The sequence below is a fragment of the Camellia sinensis genome, chromosome 2 (assembly GCF_055761805.1).
Source record: "Camellia sinensis isolate YWXY chromosome 2, ASM5576180v1, whole genome shotgun sequence".
Taxonomy (NCBI): domain Eukaryota; kingdom Viridiplantae; phylum Streptophyta; class Magnoliopsida; order Ericales; family Theaceae; genus Camellia; species Camellia sinensis.
The window spans coordinates 110,928,211-110,939,778 of NC_138962.1; the positions used below are offsets into that span (position 1 = coordinate 110,928,211).

The 11,568-nt window shown below is 29.7% G+C and overlaps 1 protein-coding gene across 1 annotated transcript; it reads right to left on the reverse strand.

The window, feature by feature from the left end:
* Positions 1-565: 565 nt before the first annotated feature.
* LOC114278347 (23 kDa jasmonate-induced protein) lies at positions 566-10,718 on the reverse strand. The gene is made up of 3 exons (XM_082915428.1): positions 10,659-10,718; positions 1,622-2,088; positions 566-1,034 (listed from the first exon to the last, which is right to left on the reverse strand). Exons 2-3 carry the CDS (start codon positions 2,075-2,077, stop codon positions 822-824), a joined length of 669 nt encoding a protein of 222 aa, XP_082771554.1. The 5' UTR covers positions 2,078-2,088; positions 10,659-10,718; the 3' UTR covers positions 566-821.
* Positions 10,719-11,568: the final 850 nt, after the last annotated feature.

The following is an 11,568-nucleotide window of genomic DNA, read 5'->3' on the forward strand; positions in this document are numbered from 1 at the left end:
TTATTTTCATGATATTTTTTTCATGATACGTATTGCTATGGTTACATTAAAGGCACCATACATCCAATTATGAGTCAGTGATTTTAGTTATGAAATGTGTAGTGTTATGGTTATGAGATGCGTGGTAGCAGCTATGAAATATTTAATATTAGTATTTTTTTTTTTTCTCAACATTTCATTATTGGCAAATTACACTTTACCCCTTTCAACTATCATCATCTTTTATTTTACCCCTCTTAAACTAAAAATTGAGACAATGTACTCCCTTTGTTTTTTGAAAATTTTCAATCTAATCCGTATGTTTCTATTTTGTTAACAAAAGAGATGAAAAATGTGCATGTAAAGTGCACATATCATATTTATGACGAAAAATATCTTTTAAAGATTGAATGTATATATGGGGGAAAAAAATGAATAAATTGTATAGTAGTTAATCAGTGACATATTACCCTACCAATAATAAAGAAATCGCATTCTTATTTAACAAACACCCACTATAGTTTGATTTAATCTTAAATATAACCACTATAAATAATTTACGAACATCTTTCGAAAATTTGCATGATTGGCACACAACTGAGAAGGGGAAACCTTCTCTTCTTTATTGAATTCATATGATAAAAACATTACATTTAGTTACCAGTCATTTCAGCACATGATAATAACATTATTTATAATTATAACATGCTTACTAATTTAAAAGGGGAAGCTTCCCATAGGGAAAATTATTTATTACATACTGCCATATGAAAGACATTAATACTCCACACACTACTCCAAAAGATATCATCATGTATGACTGGGTCACAGATCGCAACTTCTTAGGCCTTGGCTTTGCGTAGTGTCGCAGTTGCATCCACAACTACGCGGATTTTCACATCATTACTAGGAGTAGATCTCATAGATGAGTGGCGACCTTTCCATTCATATGCACTGGTGGTGCCAGACTTCATCAACTCTTCATGGACATGATCCCAAGTAGGGTCATCGGGGTCTTGCTTATAGTGACCATGTTCAGCAATCTCAGTAAAGACCTACAAGTATAAGAATTTTTTTTTTAAAAGTTATATTCAAACATATTTAAAATGGTTATGGCAAATTGGTAACAAACATAAGTGGTGGGTGAGATACATGAAATCAAGACAATATTTGATACCTAATATGATAAAACAAATAGTGATTAGAAAATATGATTATCCTAACGTTATTACCTTGATTCTAATTTTCGAACTCAATTTTTTTGAAAATTAAGTTTTTTTGTTTGTTGTTTTTTTTTTTTATTTTGGTAAATTTTTTTAATATTTTAAGTAAATTTTTTACTTTTTAGATGCACCTAATCTAAATATACCCAAAAAGTAAAATATTTTAAAAAATTAATAAATATACAAGAATACAAAAATGAACTGAATTTTTGTATTTTTGATATTTAATAAATTTTTTAAAGATTTTTTTCCACAAATATTATACTTTTAAGTGTATTTATATTAAATATATCTAAAAATTAAAAAATTTATTTCAAATATTAAAAAAAATTAGTATAAATAAAAAAACACAAAAAATAAAAAACTTAAATCTTTCAAAAAGTGAATTAAAATTCTGAAATCAAAGGTAAGGCATGTACCTTATCGTGCTTACTGGTTGGGTTGGACCAAGACAACATCCAATCAGAGTCTTCCCCATCCTTGTCTTTGCCCCAATACACAACAGCTCCACACGATCCACTCTTCTTTCCAGTAGTTTCCACATGCTTAAACCACGGACTGCGACAGCCATTCTCTATTTGGGCAGAATATGTGCTGGGTGGAGCTAATCCCCCAGAATAATCATGGTTGACAGAATATGTTATAGTGCCCCCAGTCGCATTGTAAATACTTCCAAGCGTGATGACTCCATGACGATCACACTCTTCCCTTTTTAGCTTCTCCAAATGCTCGAAAGCTTGAGCGTCGGCTACATTTTTCATAATGAGAGCCACGTGTGCTTTATCTGTGCGTGTTATTGTTGTCTTATTCTGGTACTCAGGCATTCCCTTCAAAGTTTCCTCAGTAATGGGATTTCCGAACACCATGTGCGCCATTGTATAATTTCCTACAAATACATGTGTTGTTCATTCGTTGGTTGTATGATATTACTAGTATTCCTATTAATTGATTAGTTCATGAACTCATATATACATACATATCATATTATATCATATTTTATATGCACCCAATTGGTACTTTCTAGGACTAATTTAATGCAACAACACTTCAAATGGAAAAGAGATTATTTCACAATGCCATGGACTTGGATCTACAAAATGATATGAATGCTTCTGAGATTCAAGGTGGAACAGTCCGATTGAACCGGATAGATAGAAGCAAGGAAATTTACTATTGAGTAAAATTCATTTTATCTTCTTTATAATTTAAGGCTGAAAGACCTTTTTTTTTTTTTTTTTTTTTTGTTTGAACAGAAGGTTTGAAACACTTTACTCCCTAACTCTGTTAATAGAAAGATGTGAAATTACCTTAATACCCCTCTCATCTTCTATCTCTTTTTTGCTTCGCTTATTTTATTTTTCGCTTCTCTCTTCTACACATAATTTCTAATTTAAACAACAATAATTTATCATAAAAAATATGAATTCAATTAAATTACATATTATCCACAAAAAAAAAAATTAAATTTCTAATTATGTATTTTAATTTCTAACTTTTTAAAACCAATTTTCATTTAATTATGTTTTACACAAAACATATATGTATATACACTATCTATAATATTAATTGTTCAATCTCTTTGAAGAAATCTACAAATTGTAAGCGTATATCTACATATCTACATAGCAAAAAGGTTCATTAATTTAGGTGTTACCTTCATCGAAAAATACCAAAACATGAGTATTTAATTGAGTCGGTGGTGACCGTGATATGGTGACGGATTTCAAGTATCAGGCCAATCTTATTTATATATATAATTTATATATACATTGTATATGCATTGTAAACATAATGCATTTTAGTCTAAAATCACAAGGGGTTGTCTACCTATTTTTGAACCATAAGGAGATAAAATGCTCCCTCCATAAATCACAATAGAGTAAAGTGAATTTTATAATTTATTGTATGTAGGGAGAACTGCACCTAGTAGCAAGGTTCTAAATCGCGGTATCGGGTAACGTAATGGTATCGATCGCGGAGTATCGGTATCGGTAGTATCGATCGGTACGTATCGGGAATCGGGTGTCGCGGTGGTGAAATTTTAAAAATCATTTCAAAGGTTTTTCAACTTTTTCTTTCCCGTACCGGTCCGAACCGGTGAGTATCGGCCCGTCGCGGCTTGTGTAACGGCTTGTGTAACGCTTACAGGCCGATACGTACCGGGACTCGGCCGATACTCCTGCGATTTTTAATCTCAGTGGTATATCGGCCTGTATCCGTCGCGGCACCCCATTTTTCCGATACGTATCGGCCGATACGTAGCGTATCAGCCGATATTTAGAACTATGCCTAGTAGTAAATGAATAATTCTAGGTGTTATGGAAATTTAGGTGTAGATTTAAATTAATGTATTGTAATTATATACAGAATGAATCTTATTCTCATATTGCAATTCTAAATAAAATTATGAGTAAATTGTCCAAGTAAATTATTGATATATGTAGCACCATGGGTAATAAATTTATAGAAATAAACTTTGCTATAGCACATACATTCTTAATATTGTTAATTTTTTGTGCTAAGTTTGACTCAATGTTTAGTTATAGCTATTAGCATCTCCAACGGTAGTAGGCATTTTACCTATCTAAATATTACTATAAAGTATATATTTTATTTTGCCTATCAACTGTTTTATGTTTTTACTCCAACCATGCTCTTTATTTTAGCTATTTATCCAAATACTATTAATTTTATAGAATGTCACGTCAACAACAAAGATGGAGGGAAATGATTCTAATGATTGAATACATTTGGCCTAGCGTTGAAGGCTAGCTACATGTAACTAGTGAATAGGAGTTGAACCAAAATGCCTAATCATATGCCTAGTGCATTGGAATTGAAAAAAGTGAATCACACTAGACATTTTAACTAACAAGTATTATATGTCTAGTGCATTAGAGATGCTCTTATTTGACAACTCTATTTGCTTCTACATATACATATGGCATTTCCATTTGATATTTTGTTAGAAAAATAAAATAAATAATAATATTTGCACTATTAGAGGAATATTACTAAAATATAATATTTAGATAATACTCATTGTTAAAGATAACAATAGTAAATCATTTAATTGTTGAATCGTTAGGGATGTTCTAACACACATTAACTTTAAAAAATTAATGGGAATTTGAAATCTTACAATAAAATTTAATATAAATTTTATATTAATGATTAAAAAAATAATTAATCTCATCAGAATGATGTGATAATAATATGTTTAAATTTATAAACTATTTTAATGAATCGTTTGATTAAAAATGGATATATATAAATTTATCATGTTATTTTGTGTACATTTTTTATATTTATATATTACTAAGGAACTAACAGTTGCTTTTTAATGAAAGAAATGATGTGTATGCACTAAACAAACAAGTATATATAATGACACAAAATATGATAACAAAATAAAGATCACTCATAAGAATAAGGTAAAGTTTAATACATAATTTATACACAAAATATTTTAGAGGAAAATACTTACACAGAGTGTTTGAAGGAGACTACTTGCTTGTTAACACAAAACACACACACACACTATAGACCTTACTACAAGGGCCTTTATATGGACTTTACTACACAGATTTGAAATGGTGTTAAGTCCGTGAATTTTATTTGAAATTCAATATAATAAATTTTATATAAATAAACTCTCAGAAAAATATCATAAATAAATGAGAAATTTACTTATAAATCTCATCTTGAGAAATGATGATTCGATTAGTCTCAAAAGTTTTCTTATAGACCAATTAATCCCATTGATTTTGAAAAGTTAAATCTAATATGTTATTTAAAAATTAGATTTGCAGTTATACCCCTATTTCTATTATGTTTTCTTCTTCCTTTGTGTTAGAAAGGTAAGATACACAATCTATGATAATTAAATTCGGAATAAGTTTTTATATGAGAATCTTTTTTATTTGGAATGATTTAAGATATGAAATTCTTTAAACATATCTCAAAAGGAGTACAAAAACTCCTTAGTAAGTTTCAAGCAAATGTATAATTTTTATTTGTAATACTCCAATATAACACTTAAATGTAACACTTTAATGTAGCACTTCAAAAAAACTTCTTAGTGTAACATTCCAATGTAACACTTAAACGTAACACTTTAATGTAATACTTTAATGTAGCACTTCAAAAAAACTTCAAAAAAACTCCTTAATGTAGCGCTAATGTAACACACAAAATATATATATATATATATAAATAAATAAATAAATTCTTTAGTATATTTTTTCTAAACATAATGTTCCAATGTAACACTTTAAAAAAAAAAGGGAAAATTACATATACCCCCCTCGAGGTTTAGCAAAATTACAGATACCCCTAAGATTTGAGAAATTACAGATACACCCCTGAAGGTACTATTTGAATAACAAATTAGGGAGTAAATTGTTATGAAAATATAAACCTCAGAGGGACAATTTGTTATGAAAATATAAACCTCAGGGAGGTATCTGTAATTTTTGAAACCTCAGGAGCGTATCTGTAATTTAGCTAAATCTCGAGAGAGGTATATGTAATTTGCCCCCAAAAAAAAGATGTTAGATTCTTTAAACCAATCTAAAAGGGTGTGGAATTCTTCAAATTATTGTAAAGGGTGTGAGATTCTTCAAACCATTCCCAAAGGAAGACAAAAATTCCTTAGCAAGCTTTGGGTAGATGTATAATTTCAAACTAAAAGTGTTATGTTTGGCAAAAGTACACTAAGTTGTTTTTTAGTATTTTTATGTGTGTTGCATTAAAGTGTTACGTTTGAGATTACATTGATTGGAGTATTACATTTGAAAAAAATCTGATACTCCGGCATTCCCTTCATGGTTTCCTCAGTAATGGGATTTCCGAGCACCATGTGCGCCATTGTATAATTTCCTACAAATACATGTGTGTTATTCATTCGGTGGTTGTATAATATTAGTATTACTAATTGATTAGTTCATGAACTCATATATATATATATATATATATATCATATTATATCATATTTTATATGCACCCATTTGATACTTTCTAGGACTAATTTAATGCAACAACACTTCAAATGGAAAAAGAGATTATTTCACAATGCCATGGAGTTGGATCTACCAAATGATGAGAATGTTTATGAGATTCAAGGTGGAACAGTCTGATTGAATGGATAGATAGAAGCAAGGAAATTTATTAGTGGGCAAAATTCATTTTATCCCCTCATAGTTTAAGGCTGAAGCTCTTTACCCCTAACTCTGTTAATAGAAATATGTGAAATTACCTTAATACCCCATCTAATCTTCTATCTCTATTTTGTTTCACTTATTTTATTTTTCTCTTATGTCTCCTACACATAATTTCTAATTTAAACAACAATGATTTGTCATAAAAAATATTAATTCAATTAAATTACATATTATCCAACAAAAAAAAAAACTTTAAATTTCTAATTATGTATTTTAATTTCTAACTTTTTAAACCAATTTTCATTTAATTATGTTTTACACAAAACACACACACACACACACACACACACACACATATATATATATATATACTATGCATAATATTAATTGCTCAACCTCTTCAAAGAACTCTACAAGTTGTAAGCATATATCTACATTTCTACATAGCAAAAACATAAAATTACCGAATGGTTCATTGATTTAGGTGTTACCTTCATCCAAAAATACCAAAACATGAGTATTCAATTGAGCCGGTGGTAACCATGACACAGTGAGGGACTTCAGGTATTAAGCCAGTCTTATATATATATATATATAGATAAATGTAATTTGTGGGGACATATTTTTTGGGTAGTCCACGTGGCCGAGATTGTTAGCCGAGGTGTCACGTGGGCGGACTATGGTACCGAGATGTGATGTTACAAAATCGAAATCCAAGATATTTAAATAGAGGACTAGAGTCTTAGATGACATCAAGCTACCTAAGATTAAGCCTTAAGTATTTAGTTTGAACGAGCCAAACGTGATGATCTTGATTGAGATGATGATCTCGGATGTTGATCTCGGTATAGATGATGATCTCAGTTGATATGTTAATCTTGGTTGACATGATGATCTCGGTTAGCAGTGCGATCTCAATTGAGATGGTGATCTCGGTTGAGATGATGATCTCAGTTGAGATGTTGATCTTAGCGACATAATGATCTTGGTTGAGATGTTGATCTAGGTTGAGATGATGATCTCGGTTGAGATGTTGATCGCGATTGAGATGTTGAATTTTAATGGGACAGAACTTGTTTGTTCCTAGTTCCTGATGAGTTGATACTAGGATCTTGATGTTCTTGAACTAGCAAGTCATGATCTCTACTAGTAGTGAGATCTCTGTTGAGATGTTGGACCTAGATGAGATAGAATATGATGGTTCTTGATTCTTGATTCTTAATTCTTACTTCTGGACGAGTAGACATTTGAGTCCTTGATTCATGAAGCTGACGAGTCATAATCTCGATCGGAAGAGTATCTCTAGCATGTTGTTTAGTCAACATGATAGAAGATGAAATGATGTAGGTTCCATCACCTTAAGTTGCTGAGGTAATAGAACTTCGAGGCAGTTGTGGGGACATTTTTTTTGGGTAATCCATGTGTCCGAGAGTTTTAGCCGAGGTGCCATATGGACGGACCTTGGTGCCGAGATGTGATGCTACAAAATTGAAGTCCAAGATATTCGGATAGAGGACTGGGGTCCTAGATGACATCAAGCTACGTATTTGGATAAAGATGGGACTTTTAAGGAAATTCGTCTTAATCTGAATAATATGAGTTATGATAGATGTTATCATTGTAAAGGATAGAGTCCCATGAAATAAGACTTCTAAAAAAAGTTGGACACTGATCATTATAAAAGTAAGGCACCCCCGTAGGTCTAAGGTATGTGATTTATTTTGTGAGCTCTTGATTTGAGTTGATAATATCTTGTGAGATAAGTTACTGACTTGATCATTGGAGTGCTCCCGGATGAACGAGTCACCGCTGTATTTCTTGTCTTCTTGTCTTCTTGTATGCAGGTATTGGCTTAATCTATTCTACCACGTGCTCTCTAGCTAAGTTTCTTGTTTGGTTGTGAGATCAAAAATCAACACCCACATAATTTATATACACACTGTATATGCATTGTAAACATAATGGAATCAAATAACTATTTTGGATTCATCAAACATTATGTAAAATCAAATGGAATCATGGAATAAATTTACAGAAAGAATTTTGATTTTTGAGATCATTCGCCTTGATGGTCAAGTTAAAGAGACACGATGGTGGCGAGACGGTCTAGGAGGGGAGAGCAGTCGGCTAGAATGGTTGGACAAAAGAGATGAGGCAATGACGATGGTTTAAGAAAGAAAATGGATGACAACTATGGTCAGGAGGGAAAAGGAATGCCTGGTTAGGGTTTGTAACATTATTAGGGTTTTCAAGATTTGAAAAGAGACGATGAAGAAGAGGGTATAAATGTCTTCTAAAATTTTATTTCACATTACTTCTTTTTTTTTGAAAAGGAGAACCACTTGCAAAATTGGTAAATGCGTTACACTCTTTGTTAGTTTAGATGAAAAGTGTAACAATAGCATTTTAGTCTAAAATCATAAGGGTTTGTCTACCTATTTCTGAACCATAAGGAGGTAAAATGCTCCGACCTTAAATCACAATAGAATAAAGTGAATTTTACGGTTTATTGTATCTAGGGAGAACTAAAACTAGTAGTAAATGAATAATTCTAGGTGTTATGGAGATTTAAAGTATTGTGTTGGGTGTAGATTTAAATTGATGTATTGTAGTTATATACAGAATGAATCTTATTCTCATATTGCAATTCTAAATAAAATTATGAGTAAATTGTCCGAGTATATATATATGCAGCACCACAGGTAATAAATTTATAGAAATAAACATTGCTACAGCACATACATTCTTAATATTGTTAATTTTTTGTGCTAAGTTTGACACAATGTTTAATTATAGCTATTATTTGACAACTCTCTTTGCTTAGCATTTCTATTTTTCATTTTGTCAGAAAAATAGAATAAATAATGTTTGCACTATTAGAGGAACATTGCTAAAATATAATATTTTAATAATACTCATTGTTAAAGATAACAATAATTAATCATTTAATTGTTGAATCATTAGAGATTGCCCTAACACACATTAACTTCGAAAAAATTAATGGGGAATTTAAAATCTTACAATAAAATTTAATATAAATTTTATATTAATGATAAAGAAAAATAATTAATCTTATCAAAATGACGTAACAATAATATTTTTAAATTCATAAACTATTTTAATGAATCGTTTGATTTGAAATGGATATATATAAATTTATCATGTTATTTTGATTAAATTTTTTATATTTATATATCACTAAGGAACTTACAATTTTTTATATTTATATATCACTAAGCACTAAACAAACAAGAATATAATAATGACACAAAATATTATAACAAAATTAATGATCACACATAGAAATAAGGTAAATTTTAATACATAATTTATACACACAAAATATTTTAGAGAAAAATACTTAAAAGAGAGAATGTTTGAAGGAGACTACTCGCTTGTTAACACAAAACACACACACTACAGACCCTACTACACAAGGGTCCATATATAGACTTTACTACACGGATTCGAAATAGTGTTAAATCCGTGGATTTTATTTGAAATTGGATAAATTACATTCACAACTCCTAAAGTTTAGTCTAATTACATCTCAACTCTGACGTTCTGAAAATTACATTTTTACCCCTGTGGTTAATAATCTCATTTCACAAATCTCCTACTTATATGAAAGGATTGAAAAAAAAAAGTAAAACAAAGGAAAAGAAAAAAAAAATAGAAAAAGTAAAACAACGCAAGAAAAGAGAGTGCATGAGTTCAATGTCTTTGTTCCGTCTAAATAATTACAATGATAGGGAGTTAGTGTAATTTTGCAAATGTCAGGGTATGATATGTATTGCAGTCAAATTTCAAGTGGTATAAGTGTAATTTACCCTTTGAAATTTAATATAATAAATTTTATTATAAATAAACTCTCAAAAAAATATCATAAATAAAAAGAAAGAAATGATAAAATATCATAAATTAATGGGGAATTTAAAATCTTACAATAAAATTTAATATAATATTTATATTAATGATAAAGAAAAACAATTAATCTCATCAAAATGATGTAGCAATAATAGTTTTAAATTCATAAATTATTTTAACGAATCGTTTGATTTAAAATGGATATATATAAATTTATCATGTTATTTTGGTAAAAATTTTTATATTTATATATTACTAAGGTACTTACAATTGTTTGTTAGGAAAGAAATGATGTGTAAGCACTGAACAAACAAGTATATGATAATGACGCAAAATATGATAACAAAATTAAAGATCACACATAGAAATAAAGTAAATTTTAATACATAATTTAGACACACAAAATATTTTAGAGAAAAATACTTACAGAGAGAGTGTTTGAAGGAGACTACTCGCTTGTTAACACAAAACACACACACTATAGACCCTACTACAAGGGTCTATATATAGACCTTACTACCCGGATTCGAAATAGTGTTAAGTCTGTGGATTTTATTTGAAATTGGATAAATTACACTCACACCCCCTAAAGTTTAGTCTAATTACATCTCATCTGTGACGTTCTAGAAATTACATTTTCATTCCTGTGGTTAATAGTCTCATTTCATAAATCTCTCTGCTTATATGAAAGGTAACAACTCCTAGCAAAAAAATAAATAAAATTATATTAAAAAAATAAATAAAGCAAAGGAAAAAAAAAAAAAAAAAGATGAAAGCAATAAGTAAGAAAAGAAAGTGCATGAGTTTAATGTTTTGATTTCGTCTAAATAATTATAATGATAGGGGGGTTAGTGTAATTTCCTAAACGCCAAGGTATGATATGTATTACAATCAAATTTCAGGAGGTGTCAATGTAAATTACCCTTTCAAATTTAATATAATAAATTTTATTATAAATAAATTCTCAAAAAAATATAATAAACAAAAAAAAGGAAGCTTCTTTTTTTTTTCTTTTTTTTCTCTCTAGAATTTCCTACAAGTGGAAAGAGAGATGGCGGTGGTCTCCCATTTCTCTTATGTCCCTCTTCTCTCCCTTTCTCTAATCATTCTCCATATTAACTTAGTTTGATATTAGTCTCAATAGTTCGATCATCACTGTATTATCTTTTTTACTCTCGAGTCCAAAACTAGTTTTAGATCTTTTCACAGTTCAAAAGTTGATACTGAATAACGTGTTTGTTTTATATTAGGTGACCACCTCACCTTCAGTGTTTTATCTTGACTGGCAAATGTGAGATCTTTAAATTCCAAGTTAAAGGTTGCAGAATAATGGAATT